The sequence below is a fragment of the Eutrema salsugineum genome, unplaced genomic scaffold, assembly GCF_000478725.1.
Source record: "Eutrema salsugineum unplaced genomic scaffold, Eutsalg1_0 scaffold_13, whole genome shotgun sequence".
Lineage (NCBI taxonomy): Eukaryota > Viridiplantae > Streptophyta > Magnoliopsida > Brassicales > Brassicaceae > Eutrema > Eutrema salsugineum.
Genome location: NW_006256885.1, coordinates 1,072,337 through 1,090,967, shown reverse-complemented (window position 1 = coordinate 1,090,967; position 18,631 = coordinate 1,072,337). Strand labels below are relative to the sequence as shown.

At 33.7% G+C, this 18,631-nt stretch overlaps 3 protein-coding genes across 3 annotated transcripts; 2 read left to right on the top strand and 1 right to left on the bottom strand.

Moving 5' to 3' along the window:
* Window positions 1-833: 833 nt before the first annotated feature.
* LOC18023193 (linoleate 9S-lipoxygenase 5) lies at window positions 834-5,510 on the top strand. The gene is made up of 9 exons (XM_006406106.2): window positions 834-1,216; window positions 1,563-1,861; window positions 2,662-2,905; window positions 2,981-3,319; window positions 3,406-3,491; window positions 3,590-3,697; window positions 3,806-4,110; window positions 4,201-4,464; window positions 4,567-5,510. The coding sequence occupies exons 1-9, from the start codon at window positions 964-966 to the stop codon at window positions 5,333-5,335; spliced, it is 2,667 nt and encodes an 888-aa protein (XP_006406169.1). The 5' UTR covers window positions 834-963; the 3' UTR covers window positions 5,336-5,510.
* Window positions 5,511-6,756: 1,246 nt separating this feature from the next.
* Window positions 6,757-9,512, bottom strand: LOC18023192. The gene is made up of 7 exons (XM_006406105.2): window positions 9,276-9,512; window positions 9,059-9,176; window positions 8,858-8,946; window positions 8,726-8,772; window positions 8,558-8,649; window positions 7,585-7,718; window positions 6,757-7,487 (listed from the first exon to the last, which is right to left on the bottom strand). Exons 1-7 carry the CDS (start codon window positions 9,348-9,350, stop codon window positions 6,834-6,836), a joined length of 1,209 nt encoding a protein of 402 aa, XP_006406168.1. The 5' UTR covers window positions 9,351-9,512; the 3' UTR covers window positions 6,757-6,833.
* Window positions 9,513-14,832: 5,320 nt separating this feature from the next.
* On the top strand, window positions 14,833-15,097 carry LOC112089026. The gene is given in 2 exon segments (XM_024159990.1): window positions 14,833-14,951; window positions 14,954-15,097. Coding segments are annotated over 2 exon segments (210 nt in total). The 5' UTR covers window positions 14,833-14,864; the 3' UTR covers window positions 15,077-15,097.
* The last annotated feature ends 3,534 nt before the right edge of the window (window positions 15,098-18,631 follow it).

The window sequence follows — 18,631 nt, the reverse complement described above, 5'->3', positions numbered from 1 at the left end:
AGAAGTCAATATGAAAACGAACATACTTTTTGTAAAAGACCTTGACTTATGAAAAAAGATATACAATCTTCACAGGTAAGTAGGTAACTGGCTAATACTAATATAAAAAGGCTATATTTTCGTCTAATATTAATTTGTTATCGATACGAAGAAGCAGAGGAAATTGCTTAGTTATTTCGCACCTTACGGATGAATTCCTTTTAAATGGTGTGTGTGTGTGCCTGTGTTATGTGTACCTGCGTGTACACGTTCCCAAAAATATATAGACGTTGAAACAATAATCACGTAACCTTAACTAAATTTTATAATTTCAGTTATATTACTCGTCTTCGACCGAATTTACTATAATTGATACAGACATATATTTAAGACAAATTAGTGAATTACTATGGCTAACTTAAAGCTACATTGAATTCAGTAATATACCGTAATGATAAAACGATGTAAAATCATTAATATACTCTTAACCGCGTTAAATATATAGACAGCTATAAATGAGGGTTTATCATCTTTAAATTTAGAAGAAAACTCAAAATTAAAAAAAAAAATGGTTGTTACTAGAAAATGATGAGTAACATAAAAATTTCAATTTCAACTCTTTTATTTCCCAAATTATAACGTCGGTTAACTATGGTATAATCCAAACATTCACTATACTATTTACTTGTCGTAATTTTGGAACTATATAAAATAATATATCAATGAAGAATGTTTATGGTTTTTTTTGCTTTCTAAAATTAAACTTATGTTGACAATAATTCTGCTCCTTGTTTAGATCCAATTATAAATATAATACCAGATTCACATCAGATTTGTGTAATACGTATAGGAGATGAAAAAGAACATTCTATAATCACACATCTCTCTCTCTCTCTTCATTCTCCAAGCATAGAATCTCTCTCTCTCTCTCTCTCCCACTTTTCTTCTTTCTCACTCAGAGAAAATCCTGCAATATATATCGCCATGATCCACACCGACATCTCAGAGATCCTCTGCCTCAAGCCCAAGACGAAGAAGAAGACAAAGAAGATGGAGGAAGAAGATGTAAAGAAGAAGAAGAAGACAAAGATGATGAAGATAGAAGGAGAATTGGTTGTCATGAAGAAGAACCTTCTTGATTTCAAAGACGCCATGGCTTCTCTTCTCGATCGAATCCATGAGCTTCTCGGTCGTCGCGTCTCTCTCCACCTCATCAGCTCTCTCCAACCCGACCCGGGTATTCATTCTTTAACCCGACCCGTTTTACATTTACATCAGATTCATCTTTTAGTACCTCTTTTGTTTTAACTGAAAATCGATTTCATCACTAAAGTTTGCATCTTTTGAATTCATGAAACAGAGAATTGCTCTGTTTTTGTTCCTCTTTTAGGATTCTTTATTAATCGGTAAATAATTGAATTTGAATCATATCGCTTCGAGTTATTTCAATGAAATTAGAGATGGAAAACAAGATTGAAAGTCACTCTAGTAGCTTCGCAGACACTAAAAAAAAATCCATTTTTCCTTAGCGATTATGTTCAGTTTTAAAACCAAAATAATAATTTTTTAATAATACGAATCAGCCAATGAGAAGAGAGGACGACTTGGAAAAGCAGCGTATCTGGAAAAATGGGTGACCAAAATAAAAACATCAGTAACCGCAGAGGAAACCGCGTTTGGAGTGACGTTTGATTGGGACGAGTCAATGGGACCACCGGCTGCGTTTGTGATCAAGAACCACCACCATAGCCAATTCTATCTTAAGTCCCTCACTCTTCGGAACTTTCCCGGCGGTGAAAGCGGTCCGATACATTTCGTTTGCAATTCTTGGATCTATCCCAACCATCGATACCGCTCTGACCGCGTTTTCTTCTCTAACAAGGTAAAACCACTATAAACGAATTCGGAAAAGTGTGTCACAATGCATGTAACGCTTTATTTGACCGGTGATACTAACTAATATATTTTATATCATTACTTGGCATTTTATATATTATTTCTAAGCTAATCGCCAGATTGCTCAGATTGTCCATGTGCAAAAGTTGTCAAAAATATTCTTTGACCCGGTCATTCTTAATCTTACAAAAATAATATATAGATTTTGAGAATCTAATTGTTTTGTTTTCATTAATCGTCTGGATATGTAGAGGGGATTAATTAATGATTTCATGTAATTTAGTGGTATTAGTTAGTGGTTAAATGTAGGTTATTATTATAAAGTATACAAAACACAATCGTAATCCATATGTTATAATCTTTTAGAGTTATTTATTTTGATTGAAAATAGAGTTTTGGAATATTCGTGTACGTGTGTAACATTATTGTACCAAAGAATGAAACCTGACCTTACGGTCTATCTTTACAAGTCATCTCTTCCTTTCTTCCTATTATTTTTTTAGTTAAGAGAATCTTTTTTAACTTGACATAGACAACTAACTACTAAAAGCTTATTTGACATTCTCTATTATGTTAACTCTTTTCTATTTATTTTTACATCAACCTTACTTAATTACACTATACATTTAGGTAGGACCGTCTATTGGAGTCAAAACTCAAAAAGGCATACGGCCTTGCAGATTAAAACTTTTTAGTACTTAAATCCAGATTACAACCATTGATTAGTGTATAAACGGTGATAATTACTAACTTTTTATATCTCTTTTCGTTTATGTAAATTAAAAGGCATATCTTCCAAGTGAAACACCGGAGCTAGTCAAAGAGCTAAGAGAAGAAGAGCTGAAGAATCTAAGAGGCAATGAGAAAGGAGGAGAGCTCAAAGAATGGGACAGAGTTTACGACTACGCTTATTACAACGACTTAGGTGCTCCCGACAAGTGTCTTGACTCAGCCCGTCCGGTTCTAGGCGGTTCACCTGAGCTACCTTATCCCCGCCGTGGAAAAACCGGACGTAAACCCACCAAAACCGGTTAGTAAACTCAACATTCAAACTCTTATACTACATGGTTACTTTACTTGACATGTACGTCACCGTTTTGAACAGACCCTAAGTCCGAGAGCAGGCTGGCATTACTAAACCTTAACATATACGTGCCAAGAGACGAGCGGTTTAGCCATGTGAAGTTCTCTGACTTCCTGGCTTACGCACTCAAATCGGTGACTCAAGTGCTTGTCCCTGAGATAGCCTCTGTTTGCGACAAGACCATCAACGAGTTTGACTCGTTCGAAGACGTTTTCCATCTCTACGACGGTAGTATTAAACTCGCCAATGGTCAAACCATTTCTAAGCTCCGTGATGTGATCCCATGGGAGATGTTTCGTGAGCTTGTTCGCAACGATGGTGAACGTTTCTTGAAGTTTCCTTTACCTGACGTCCTCAAAGGTAACCTAAACAGTCTAAACTAAAATTTCGATTCAGACCAAAAATTCATATACATTTTGACTTAGATAGATCGTGTATTGTTACAGAGAGTAGATCTGCTTGGAGGACCGACGAAGAGTTTGCTAGAGAAATGCTTGCTGGACTCAATCCTGTGGTGATTAGTCGTCTCCAGGTTTGTTAATCTTCATCTAACCATTCAAATTTTCGAAACTGTCTCTCTCTCTCTCTCTCTCTATGATTTGTAATTTGAATATATGAAAAAAATTGCAGGAATTTCCTCCCAAAAGCAATCTGGATTTTTCAAAATATGGAAACCAACACAGTTCCATACGAGAAGAGCACATAGAACAAAACATGAACGGTCTTAATGTCCAAGAAGTAAGTATAATATAGTTTTCTTGGTTGTCATTATCATAACTGTATTGTTTTTTTTTTTGGTTGAATGTTAAACTGTATTGTTTTTTGTTCTCTGTTACATATAAAAAGGCGTTGGAACAAAACAAGCTATACATATTGGATCACCACGACGCATTGATGCCTTACTTGACACGGATAAACTCAACAAACACTAAAACCTATGCGACCCGAACCCTTCTCTTGCTTCAAGAAGACGGCACATTAAAGCCTCTAGCCATAGAGCTGAGTCTTCCACACGCACAAGGCGAATCACACGGATCGGTTAGCAAAGTCTTCACACCAGCAGAGAAAGGCGTGGAGGGATCGGTTTGGCAGCTCGCTAAGGCTTATGCCGCGGTTAATGATTCCGGTTATCATCAGCTTATAAGCCACTGGTAAATAAATTGTGAAAACTGTGAATCAGCTATAGCGTCTTGTTTAAGAACCGAGTCTTGAATTCGGTATAATTTTCCGGTTTTATGTAGGTTGCAGACGCATGCGGTGATTGAACCGTTTATAATCGCATCGAATAGACAACTTAGTGTGATCCATCCGATCTATAAGCTTCTTCATCCTCATTTCCGCGACACGATGAACATCAACGCATTGGCGCGTCATATCCTCATAAACGCAGATGGAGTTTTGGAGAGAACAGTCTTCCCGAGTCGATACGCCATGGAAATGTCTTCTTCGATTTACAAGAGTTGGGTTTTCACCGACCAGGCTCTCCCCAAAGATCTCCTCAAACGGTATATACATAGAAACTAGTCTCTTTTTTTATTTCTTGAGACACAAGTAACCTTCTTAACTCCGTGTGGAACAAGTTATCTCAAAATCCTCTGTTTTCGCAGAGGAGTTGCCGTTGAAGATCCGAGCAGAGATAACGGAGTTAAGCTTTTGATAGAGGATTACCCGTTCGCAGTCGACGGTTTAGAGATTTGGTCAGCGATCAAAACGTGGGTTACAGATTACTGTTCATTCTACTACAAGAACGACAAAACCGTCCAAACCGATACAGAGATCCAATCGTGGTGGACCGAGCTCCGAACCGAAGGTCACGGAGACATACAGCACGAGTCATGGTGGCCATCGATGCAAACCCTCGACGAACTCATCGAAACATGCACCATCATCATCTGGATCGCTTCTGCTCTTCACGCAGCGGTCAATTTCGGACAATACCCTTACGCTGGTTTTTTACCTAACCGGCCTACGGTCAGTCGACGGTTTATGCCTGAACCGGGTACGGCAGAGTATACTGAGCTGGCGGAAGACGAGGACGTGGCGTTCTTGAAGACGATCACGCCGCAGTTACAGACGCTTCTTGGGATCTCAATCATAGAGATCTTGTCGATGCATTCAACGGACGAGATTTATTTGGGACAGAGAGATTCGCCGAATTGGACGGCGGATGATGAGGCTTTAGAGGCGTTTAAACGGTTTGGGAAGACGCTGGAGATGATAGAGAACAATATCATACGGAGAAATGGTGATAAGAGGTTCAAGAACCGAACCGGACCGGTTAACATACCGTATACTTTGTTGTACCCGAATACTACGGATTACACGAGAGAAGGTGGGCTTACTGGGAAAGGGATCCCTAACAGTGTCTCAATCTAGACAGATAAACTATTCTTTATTATATTTTTTTTCCTTCAATCCACAATTATGTCTCTCTTTACATCATTTTTTTGTGGATTTGCGTGTATTTGTCCTGATTTTATGTTACTGTTAACCATTGTTTCTAATTCTATGTCATATACGTGGTAGCTCAAAGTAAATATATTTACTCCTTATATTTCCTTACTTTCCATTTGGTCACTAATTACAAAGTATTTGTTGCATATTAATTAACCTATAGGTTTTTCTCGAACAATGTATATGTCGATTTCCATATGTGTTTGTGTGCTTGTGGTAGAGTGTTGTGCAGGATTCGTAGACATATAACAACTTTATAATGTCAGAGTATAATATAAAAAATCTATTTAGGAAAAAAGTCAAAAGTGTTTACATGTAGTATCATCTGTGAATAAAATCGCATAAGATCATTTAGAAGATAAAATAAAATAAAACTAAAATGTCATAAGTATAAAGCTATATTCACGAATCTTTATTAAAGTTTGATAAAGTTTTTAATTTCGAGGAAAGAACATCAAACGAAGAGGACCAAAAAAAAAAGGTTGGTTCTTAGTAATCATTTTAATCGCATTTGAAATCTGACATGACAAACTGTACAATTCAATAACAATTATCGACCGAAGGTGGGTTTGTATTTACGGCCCTTGAAAAGCCTTTAATGACGACATAGAACAAGATGCAAGGTACAACTCAAGAATGACATTCAGAATTTTAAATATGCATTTTTTTTTTGTAACAAGGGGTTTTCAATTAAAAGCATGAGTGGTGGAAAATCATTCAGCCAGACTATTGTTAGGCCCTTTTAATATGCATATTTTCCTTTTTCTTTTCTTTTTTTGAGCAAAACATGTTTCTATTTAAATTTTCACAATAGACCACATTAACAATGTTTGATAAATTGTTCAACGTCACGACCACGCTGTCTTAAATCAAACAAATACAAATTGACTTCGAATTCCTACAAACGTCGCACGTGCATTTTTGGGTTTTGTTTTGTTTTCAAGTTGAGATTCTACATGAAGTTAATGATCCTTGGGACCAGATTTATTTGATCTCTTCTTAAGTGTCCCTTTTCGTTTGTTTTTCCTCTTTGCTCAAAAATCGTTTTGGTGATATATAGCTTTCATGTGTCTCTTAATCGGTAGATCTGAAGTAGATCTTTGTTTCGTAGTTTTAATATAAAATTTAAAATTATTGAGATAGGGAAAATTATATTAATGATCAAGATGAGATTCTTTGTTAAAGTGATAGTTTACGATCTAGTAAATAATTAAGTTTGACTTAACCTCAGTTAAAACTTAAAAGATACTTATTTGGATGAATTTAAGGAAAATAATACTTAAGAGAAAAAAAACTCATTGAGTAATAATATGACTGTACCAGTCTAAAAAAGACTAAAAGAGTATTCGGAAAAGATTTAATGTATATCTGAGATTCTGAATTATATACTTGTTTGTTCCCCAATCTCATCATTTTAACGTCATAGCAAGAACCGTTGAGATAAAGACACGTGGCGACATCTTCTGTGCGAAGACACGACTGACACAAATCCACGTGGACCCCGCAGCTTAGACCGATAGGCCATCTCATCGTACGGTCTCCGGTAAAACTTGAGATACGGTACGAACGCTTCACGTGACTTCTCGCCTCCTCCGCCGACATTTTTCTCTCCGCGAAAAAACATCGCCGGCGATTGAAAGAACGACGGACGCGGAGTTTTCCGGTACGGCACAGTTTTCGTCTTCTCCGACAACGGCGTCGATGGGAAAAGACTCTTTCTGCAGGCGGCTGGTCTCGCGTCTCTTAAGCCACGCGCCGCCGGAGACGCGAAAGATAGTGACCGTGCGCTGATCGGAGAAACTTTAGAGGCGGAGGAGGCGACGGCGGCGTTATAAGGAGACGTGTCGGTGAAGGAAAGGTACCACGGCTTCAAGGAGTTGTGAGATACGGTGAAGGCGAATCTTGAAGAAGCTGAACCAATCGTGGCCGTTGATTTAATGGACGATGCGTCGAATCGTAGGGAGGAAGATCTAGCAGATGAGGATGACACGTGGCTAACATCGAGCTGTTCGTCGAAGTCTAGTGACGAGACTAACATACTGACCGTTGATAGCTCCACGAACGGACGAACGCCCTGTTAATTCAGTATACGAAACGAGTTTATCCAGCTAATTACAATTAGTAATGATTATTAAACTTAATGAACTTTAAGTTAAAATATGATCATTTACCTTCCAAATGTAGGAGAAAAAGGAGGGAGGGTCGATGATAAAGGCTTTGTAAAGTCGGCATGGGTAATAATCTGCGATGATTTTTAGGGTCGCCAAAAGCAAATTTGCAAAGGCAGAGGATGATCTGAAAAAGTCTGTTTTTTTTATGGCATTAAGAAAAAACAAAGAGAATATTAATCAAGTGGGAGTCATAATTAATTGTTTAATCGGGTTTGAACAAAATTTAAAGATGTATTTTTGCAGAGAATAATTGTACTTCATTTTCTTTCAACAGAATGAAAATCGAAAAGGTGAATTTTTTCTTTAAAAAAAACTTATGTGCAGATAAAAGCATGAATCTTTCAAAGCGTGATACGAAAAATATTTCCTTTTTTCTTAAAAAGAATGATTAATTATTATTTGATATAAAATATTGGTCTTTGTAAACTAAGATCTACATTAATTTCCAAGAAAAGTAAGGTCATCGATAAAAATAAATAATATACCATAACATAAGTTAGATAATATTTTATGATCAGATTGAGATTTTTAAGTTATATGCAGTAATTTTGTAATGTGATAAACCCTATATATAAAGAAAATATATAAAGATTTAAAAATAAAACTCCAACCCAGTAATTTAGTGTTTCAAATCTCTTTTGCTTCAAAATAATTTGTTTTTTCAAAAAAAAAAAATCTATGATGGATAAACTTCAGACTAGCCAAAGATCGCACACGTTTTGTGGGTAATGTACAAAAGAAGTTGACGTTGACACATAAAGGAGACAATTCGGACAACAAATTAAATGCATTCATGTCCGAAAATACGGTCCCCGACACGCCTTAATCAAAAATAAGAAAACCAACAACCAAACAAACCCCAATATACGGATACGAAATTACGAATTAGTACAGTCTCCACTCACGGAGATTTGGAAGTTTACTATGGTTAAAAACATAATTACACAAAGAGTGTCCTTAAGGCTTTACTTACTTGCATCGAAGAGAAGAACAACGCTCTGTTCTGCGTTTCTGGACATGCTCGAGATCGCAGTCTCCATCGTGAACGCCACCAAACGCGTAAACCTTCAAAAGGAGTTGTTTTTTTATAAAAAATAATCAACATTTTTATACACTAGTTTAATTTATTATCCGAGCTTACTGGTTCTGAGTATGCAACTTCTGATAATCATGCTTGAAACGGAAAATCTGTAAATCATTCTCCGTTTTTGTTAGTACTAATTAATATTTTAGATAAAAACAAGAGGATAATAAAGGATTATGAAGAAATTACGATAACGGGTCTAGATTCTCCGTCATGGCCGGCGACGTAAGCTAAACCGTCAGCGAGCTCCGTCGAGAATTCCTCTGCCCGTAAACGCTCTTAAAACATACAAACAAAATCAAAATAATTAAAACCCTTGAGAAAAGTGTTTGAGTTAACAAAACTATCTGATGAATTTGATTGAAACTTGAAAGTGAATAGAAACTATACCAATCTCAATGCTTTGTCTCCAAGAAAGGCATGAAGTTAGTTGCTTCGCAGCTTTTTTCACATTTTCTCCTTTCCCTTTCAAGAACCTCTCCACGCAGTCTCTGTTACAGAACTTCTCCTGCTCATGAGAAGAAAAAAATCTCATATAAAGATCGAAGCTTTATTCATATGGATATACAATAAAAAAAACATGCAGGTATATTAATTTGATGAATACTTGTTTAAGAGTGAGTGGAGATTGTTTCCTGAGCAAATGAAGAACAGCTTCGATATTCTCATCTTTTTTGCCCATCTCTTAGTTCTATTTTTTTTTTTTTTTGTGAACAGAGGATTTGATGAAGAAAAACAAAAAAGATTGGATTTTTTGGGAGAGAAAGAAGAAGCTGACAATGATTGTTTATGTGTGTGTACCGCAAGTTTCTTTCTTGGAGCAGAAAACCTTTGTGTCTTTCTCTCTCTCTCTCTCTCTTACTATTAACTAATATGGAGTCTAGAGAGAAAAACAGAGAGAGTGTTAATGTGTTATGAAAACGGTTTCTGCCAAAAACTTACATTTGTCGGAGGAGTTATTGGCTGATGACGCCGTTATGTCGTTTTCTGGGACGTTGATGTTAAAAACCGTTGGCCGCCAGTGACGGTGCCTAACGCCGTTAAATGGCACCGCTTGTATAAATTAACCTTTTTAACTTCTTGATTCTTAAACCAAAAAAAAAGTGATTCATTAATTAATTGCTCGGCGAGTCAAATGTTTGTTTATGAATGGTAAAAGATAATAAGTTAATCTTTCGAAGTCACTCGCAATGTTAATTGCTCTTGCAGCAAGCTGAGTACTACTAACCAATTTAATCGAGTTATAAGTTACATGAATTAGTCTCCTCGATGGCTCGATATAGGGATGGGACTTGTAGATATACTCATCTTGGTTTTTATTCGTATGTATGTAACACCTAGTTCATATATAGTCAACGTCTATATTACCTAGCTCACGTACTTACAATAATCGATGGTAACGTGAGCCAGTAAATTTTATTTTGCCGCAATAAGAACTATGTTCAATATTCTAAAAATGGACCGTTATTTTTTTTTGTAAGTTGTTAAGAACAGCATAACCAGTTCCAATTGTTTTTTCCGCTTCAAGGTTAGCGTGTTTTAACATCGTGTAGAGACCTTCTTTTTTTTCAGTTTTTTTTTTTAACAATGTGTAGAGATATATTTTCAATTATGATTTTGTTAATAAAAGTGTTTCCGATTAAGTAAAATTAATTAGATAATTTGAAGTGACAAGATGTAACTACTCCATACAAATATGAAACACCATACACTCTTCCTTTGATTATTTCTTCGTCGATAAATATTAAAAACTACCTAAAAATATAATGAAACTCGAACAAACAAATTCAGCACCGTGAAGGCGTAAACTAAACATCAATTGAAAATCTAGAATCCCCTTTATTTATTTTGATATTTTTATTGAAATAGTTGATGTGACTAATTGTTACTATTGTTTCTACCTTACTTCAAATTTCGAACCTAGGTGCAGTGTATAGTTGCAGTTATATAGTCCGTAAAATAATCAATAAAACTAAAGACATTTTGTTCTTCTTCTATACCAACAATTAATCAGATTGATTTTCAAAAAAAGGTGTTAATTACTTTTGGGGTTTAAAAGAACAGAAACACTCGTGATCACAGAGAATAAAACACATGTTTGCATATCAATTACTGAACCATTATTCTCTTTCCCTGTTCAAACAAGCAACTTCTTAATTTATTATCTTATTTGTATAACAACAGTTGCGTTTAAAAACCTTATTGTTGATTTAACTAGGTTGTTTAGTTTTTTAATCCTTATTTACGTTAAACTCTAGTTTTAATGGGTCAAATCCCAAAGACAATATTATGATTTATGAATAAATATTCTTGAAGAAAGAGACCGTTGTCGTCACGGCGGCGACTTGCTCGTATGTTATGTGGTTTAGTGGTAAAAAAAGTTGCAGAAATATCCAGGAAAATCCACGTGTAAGCAAAGATCACACAAAAGCGAGTTCACGTGCTCGTTTAAAATGCTCTATGTCTAATGTCCACATACCGACAAATAAAGTCAAAAAGTTAATTGATGATCTATCCTGTATTAACTACAAATGTCACAGGGAATGCATAAGAAAATCGTTAAAGAATGTGACAAATAAAATAAATGTAGTTCTTCAACAGCTAGATTAGTTATAATGATCAAAGACGCGACTATATAAGATTGATAGCTTTAGTTTAGCTTCTGAACAAAAAATATTTAATATTCCTTGTCTTCTCCAGTATATGAGTGAGTATCTAGCAGAATATTAATTTTGTGAGTTATAGGCTTCTAGCAAAACATAATAATAATTGTCAGTGCAACTTTAATATCCGAAATTTGAGTTTATAGTACCTGTGAAAAGTCTCTAGTAAATTAGCACTTAGAATAAAAATGAGTGACTGACTATTCTCAAGTCATTATACATGTTGATAGATAAATTACCGACTTTTATTGTTAGGATATATCCATTTATACTTTATAATACTTGCTATGAGTTTTAATTTTTAAAACTCAAAATTCGTTAGAAATTGAGATTCGACATAAAACTCCACTGCATATATATTTGGAAATTACATTTTACAAAGTCTATTTAATAATATTGTAATTTTACCCACTTTTCAAAATTTGAAATCTAAATATCTAATTTCATTGCATCGATGGTCCTCACTATTCCATATACAATGAGGAAGTGGTGGGGATAAGGCAAAGTGATTATGAAATTATGATGCTTAATCATTAAGGAGAATTTGGGTGGCTGGTTCGTTTTAAGAACTCATCAAGGTGAGAAACTTTATGGAAAAATAGAAACACTATTTGTTGATGGGTTTTACTATTTCAATATACAATCTGAAATGACAGTTTAGAAAAAAAAACTCATTTTCTGAATTTACATATAATTTTGATAGTTTAAAGTGTTGTATTTAATCCCGGAAAAAGAAAATAAAAAAAATTAAAATATAATTGCCAAAATGTTGTTGTTTTCTCATTTTTTTTGGTAAGGTGACAAGTTATCCATAAATCTAATTGTAAATTTGGATAATTGCAAATTTAAAAGCAAAAAAAATCATAAAATTTAAAAATTTGTTTGGAAGAAAGTAAATCAGAAATATTAAAATAACATTCAGAATTAGCGATTTTGTAATAATTGGTTTCAATATGTAAATCCACTTTCTACTTAATATGATTTTCACTGGAAATAATTCCGTTCCAAAGGTCCGTATGCTGAATTTACCTAAGTAATTAAAAAAATATCATATTAAAATTATACATATAAATTACGTTTTCACAAAAATTAACGGATTTGGATGAATCGCTTAGTTTCACATTATTTAGTTGCAAACTTATGAGTACTTTATAATTTTACGACTTAATCCGGTGGGTTAATGAAAGGTAAAGGTATAGTCCGATTCTATAAAAGCTCAGGCAGCCCAACTGGTTGGTACAAGACATCAGTTTACCAATACCTCGCAGTTACCAATACTTAGTTAGGCCTTTAATGGGCCTGATTGTCGGATATCTCATCGTACATATAACACAGAGTACATTAATACAACTATAAAACACATGTTACACTTTAGGATTTAAACTAGTTTGTAATGAGATTTCTAATACATTCAAAGTAATTTTGATGAAAATTTAAGGTAGAATACAACTAGTCAACAAAAAAGCATATATTAAATCTTCCAAAGTCTCTCGCAATGTTAAAAAACCAACAAGGCACGTATTAGTCTTCTAAACACATCAAATTATTCTAGATCAAGTGACCCCCTAAATTAAAATTAAGAAGAGGAAGAATACTGAAACGAATGATTACGTAAAAAGCGTGTTATTGTTAGACACAGACTTTATCTTGCCAAATCTAGTTGTTTAATTACAGTCACTCGTTCAAAAGGAGAAGAAATTTAAATGCATCTTTCTTTTTAGCTGTTTACTCAAATGCACCCATTCCTTAAAAAAAAAATTTGTATAAAAATAGTACAAGTAAATAACCTATATTCGTGTATGTATGTGTGTATATATTAGAAATGGTGGTATTGGTGAGATTGATTTAGAAAGAAGGAAAGGAAAAGGAAATCGACGACTTCTAAGGCACCCTAAGATTACAATAGCTGTCTCTCCACATTTTGTCATTTGTTTCCATATTTACTCTTTCTTCTTTTTTTATATCAAATCCTAAGTGAAATCATCTTTAGATGTTTGGTCCATATTGGTGTATCTTTAACATGAATCTACAATTTTATAGTTTACTGAGATTGGCCCCACGCACTTCTTTTGTGGGGTCTAAGACCATATTAAATTAGATTAATAACATTTGATTATATTATAGCTTCATTGACCATTATTTACGAATTTAATATGTCCTAAAAATCATTAATTTTAAAATCTTTTCGAAAATCATCAAACTTAAAACACGATAAGTGCAGAAAAAAAGACAGACAATTTAGTAGATACTAAAACAGATTAATTTAGTCTTTCTTTTTTTTTTCACCATCGAAACTCGAACTTGTAATTTTGAAGCGCGCTTTCTATATAGAAAGTTCTGTTAGTACACCAGTAGAGTTAAAGTCGTACCTAGATGAATATAAATATGTGATTTTTTAGTAACTACAACGTTACAAAAAAAGTTATCAGTTAGCTACATTTAAATATATAGGCAACCACACATCAAATACAACAAGTTTCCATGTCTTGAACAACATATATGCAAGTTAACACAATTACTAACGAGAGTACTTGCATATCAATCAAGTTAATTTCTAGGTACATAATAATCTTGTAAATAAGAAGAAGTGTGAAGAGAAAATATGATAGGTGAAATGGAATTGTTTGAGGCACAAGTGAGCTTCAGAAAAGATAGAGAGAGAAAGATGTTTGACAAACACCTAATACCAAGAGAGACCCCATCACAATAAAACATTAAGTCACAGTTTCATCATTCTTCCTCGATATTGCGTTATACTTGATCAAAACTCATGAGACGGAAATCTAATAAACTACTACATTTTATCAAGATGGGATCCATGTGTCACGGTTAAAAGTATTGTGAAAACTTATTTAATAATAATAAACCTTGTATGGTGAAATAAAAAGAAAAAGAAAAAAGAAAAAAAAGAAAGGAAAGAAAGATGGAGATGGTGGCTTGGGCCATACTTAAAAAAGGAACATATCAAACACGTTGATGTGGCTACCTTCATTCTTCATTATCCAAGGTGGAGCACTGTGATTGGTTGGTTTCTTGATTTGGGTCCATATATGTTTCTATATACATATATCTATTTATATCTCTATATAAAGATAGTGTAATTAATTTGTCATATTTGCAAGAGCCTCAGGCACTGTATGAGAGAAATGGGGTGGCTCAATTCCTTCTTCTCTCCCTTGAAAAAGCTATGGTTTCGCGTCAATTCTGCTCAAAAGAAGAGTATGCTCTCTCTCTATATATCTCTCTCTCTCTACACATTCTATATCTGTTTTCCAGCATTATGTATATATCCACATCTATATGCATGTGTCTATATATATGATGACCGACTGTATCATATAGTTTTCCTTTTTTTTTCTTGGTTTTATGAGTCATATGATCTTTACTATGAAAATGAGTTTTGTTTGGAATATGATCATATTTCTATATCTGTGTGAGTGCACTTTTCATTATGTTAATTAGAATAAATTGAAAATGCGCAGGAAGAGGAATATACATATTATACGAGGACGTGAAGTCATGTCCATACGAAGATGTGCATGTTTTGTGGTCTATACTCGTGGAGTCTCATCCACACACTTTGCAACAAAAACAGTAAAAACTCCATTTCATTATTGTTGCATTACTCTCTTTTTGGTTCGGAGGGTTCAATATCAAATGTTCATGCCCAAGGACAGAAACGAAGAAGAAACTTGTTAAGGACATGATTCATATATATGTTCTCTTCTCACTTGTACATAGATAATATGAATACACTGAGCTTTTCTTTCCCATAAAATTCGTATATACGTAAATATCGGTATGTAGATTGCATTATTAGGAAAAATAATTAGATATGAACATGAATGTGTATATGAAAATATGATATATATGATATGTCTGCGTAGCAAAAAAGCAAGTAAGGATGTACCATATGTTTACTATAATTGGTAGACATAAAAAGATAAAGGTTGATGGGGAAAGGAGAGTGAATAGAAGGTGAATTGTCTTGGCTTGTGTCGGTTGGGTTGGGTTTGATGTTAGTTGGAATTTGGAAAATTGTATTTGATTACATTTTGTGTTTTTTTTTTGTTGGCAAACATTTTGCGATTCTTAGTCATTTATTCATCAGCTGAACTAGGACCCAAAAAAAAAGAATGGGATGATTTCGACATTCGATTTTGTTTTGTTTGTTTAGTGTATAACCAAATGAAATCAGACAAATCTTCTGGTACAAGGCCGCCGCATTAAATGTCCAAGGTGTGGATTACATCAAAACATTCATTCTAAAGACCAAAATGTTTCTACGGTTTGAGCTAAGATCAGTTTTTATCTTTTATTAAAAACAACGCAACGGAAAAAAATCGACTGAAGAGAGATTGTTTTATATAAGAGATAAAAATTGAATATGTCTATGTAACTAATTATGTGACAATAACGATTAAATTTAAGTGAGACTTACTTATGGTGAGCACTATATATAAACGGGCATGCTTTGGTTGGCAGATTTCAGGTTTCCATGTATTTTAGATCGATGAGGATTAGTTAACATAATGCGATTCTACAAAAACTTTGAAAAAAATAATACCAAACATGTTATGGAAATTTGAAAACATAATGTACAAAATAAAGCCTCAGCAAGTGAAAATTTGTTTCTTTATAATGAATGGTTTCTAAATAAGAACTGTCATTGAATAAAAGAAAGTTCCCAAAGTTATAACAGTACAGTCAATATTATATTGAGGTGCGTTGCCGACAAAAAAAAAGGTAGTATAACAGTAACACCAAGATAGTCGTTAGAAGAGATTGAAATTTAAGTTGCCAGTGGAACATTTTAAATATTATTTATCTTCTCTAAAACGTGTTTTAAAAAATTTCCTAATTAATATCTACAATTAGAAAACCTCTTTTATATATAGAAAGTAAAATTAAGTCGATTAAACTGTCGACAGCTAGTTGATCTTCTTCCTAAATGTAGACCAAGATCTGGCTAGATCTTCAAAAAGGAAAATGCGAGAAGATATGAGTCCATAGAAAAATAAAGATAAACTTTTTAAATTCAATATGAAATGAATATGCAGTTATAAAATAGGAAATAGATATGTTTCGACATCTACAAAAAAGTTTAGAACTATAAACAGTTTGAAATTTTCACTTTTTTTTTATATTATCATTGTCGGTAAAAGTTGGTTGTTCTTAATTTAGATAGTCAACAACTTAGGTTCAATCCCTATTCTTTTCTAAAACAATTTAGAAAATCAGATAGGTCTTTTTTTTCCTAACACACTATTGTAGATATTTTCTTCTTTTTTATTCAGAGTTTGTCTAAAAAAAAATCTGTTTGAAATATATTATATACAATATTGTTGATGACCAAAAATTCATTTATACACACCCATAAAAACAATTTTCTTCCAGACTTATTTAAGAAATTTAAAAAAAAACTAATGCAATATAAAAAAAAATGAATTAATATTTAATGGTAAATAGTAAACATTTGACGGAAAGCTAAAAGATGAAGCACTACAAACATTATAGTTAGGAACTTGTAATCACGGGAGTTTGGTTGATCGAAGACTCACTTGAAAATAGTCAACGGAGTTGACTGGCCGTAGACCGAAGGATTTGAAGATTCTGAGAGCATCAAACCATTTTTCACCTAAAATCAGATCTCTATGCATGCATGTTAACAACTTCAGATTAATTATCTAGAAGGGGAGAGGAACTTAAGAAGATGACTTCATTAATAAATTTTATTTGATAGTAAATTGGAAATAGCAACTAAATGGTAGGAGTGGAGTGATTCCCTTCTTTGGTGAGAATTGCCCTATTGATCTAGGCCAGAGATCAACTTTCCATGGAAGCAGAATTATAATATTTAATATATTTGACCACTAGGATATTCATATAGTCTTTCCGGACCTCCATAATTAGTCGGTGTTGGGGATGATGCGCTAATTTACAGTTAAGATTTGCATAGCTACGCCGCCGACAGTACCTTAATTCAGCTGGATTTTATTCAAAACAAAAAAAATGGAAATGGCGATTTTTGGTAAACTTCAAAGAAAGTCCGAGAGTTCTTGGCCCCATCTTCTTCCTCCCATATGATCAGAGAGTCATGAATTCATCTACATGAGTTATAAGGCGACTGCGCACGGTGCAAATTGTTGAAGGTTATTTCGACAAGAAGAGACAAGGAGGAGAGTAAGTATACCCGAGTTCAGAGAGAGAAGGGAGTTTACGGTAATGAGGAGAACAAGAAAGGTGTGTGTTTTGGTTTAACTTAGGTTCTAAGTGCATTAACAATTGACTAACAATAACACTAACATACAATTAGGCACCTAATCCACTCCCATGCATGCTTAATCCTAGCCCTTGATAGTTGATTTTGTCCTAGTTATTCTATCGCCAGCCACAAATAATCAATTAGAGTCCTAATGTCCGTAGTTAAACATTTCTAAACTTTAGTTTACAAGCGATAGCCAACAAATTCTAAAAAAAAATTTAATAAATTTCAAAACCAGTAACTATAGCGTTAACCATGTCTTAAACCGTCAAGTTACAATTCTTGGAAATTATAAAATTATTTAGATGTTAGTCGACCTCAAAATCGAGAATTAACCATATATCCCGAAACATAAAAAACTTCCAAAATATACAATGCTTAACCATATATTAATTTCACATAGTTTCTGATATATATATATATTTTTAAAAAATCCATTCACTCAGCTCAGATATGCATTATACTTCGTACAACAATGCGATATATGCCAACGCTTTTGCTGACATCTCGTGCCACTCGAAAAGGTGAAATCAAATCAGTTTGAAGTGTACCTTCATAAAATGGAGTAGGCCTGTCCATTTCGCAATGTGTTCTCATCCCGACCCACACACATTCTAAATTTTCCATCCCATTTATGATCCTGTTCAAATAATTTTCTTTTGGAGACTATTTATTTTATTCAAGTAGATACAGAATGGAAACGGAAATAAGATGAGATTCCCCAATTATTATTTTTAAAAAATTAAAACTTCAAAAAAGAATAAAAATATCAAAAATTAATTCAAAATTTCTCTAACTATCTAAATACTTGTCTCAAAGTTGATTCGAAGTATTGAAAGTTTAAGAGGTAAACTATCCGAATTTCTCGAACCAATTCTGTTACCCAAATTTTCATTTTAGTTTTTTTTTTTTAATATCAATAAATACTTTCAGTAACATTTTTTAATATCTGAATTATCTGTTGTTATTTCTTTCTTGCGATTCCCATTCCAATTTCCAAAATGAATAGGCCTAAAATGGTGACCTGACATTGTT

What these genes read in the sequence shown, in the direction of transcription:
- LOC18023193 (XM_006406106.2), top strand. Translation starts at nt 964, where the DNA reads ATGATCCACACCGACATCTCAGAGATCCTCTGCCTCAAGCCCAAGACG. An exon ending in ACGGTCTTAATGTCCAAGAA is followed by an intron (nt 3,698 to 3,805) that starts GTAAGTATAATA and finishes ACATATAAAAAG; the next exon opens with GCGTTGGAACAAAACAAGCT. An exon ending in CATCAGCTTATAAGCCACTG is followed by an intron (nt 4,111 to 4,200) that starts GTAAATAAATTG and finishes GGTTTTATGTAG; the next exon opens with GTTGCAGACGCATGCGGTGA.
- LOC18023192 (XM_006406105.2), bottom strand. Translation starts at nt 9,350, where the DNA reads ATGGGCAAAAAAGATGAGAATATCGAAGCTGTTCTTCATTTGCTCAGG. An exon ending in CTCCACTCACTCTTAAACAA is followed by an intron (nt 9,177 to 9,275) that starts GTATTCATCAAA and finishes TCTCATGAGCAG; the next exon opens with GAGAAGTTCTGTAACAGAGA. An exon ending in GAGAATCTAGACCCGTTATC is followed by an intron (nt 8,773 to 8,857) that starts GTAATTTCTTCA and finishes AATGATTTACAG; the next exon opens with ATTTTCCGTTTCAAGCATGA.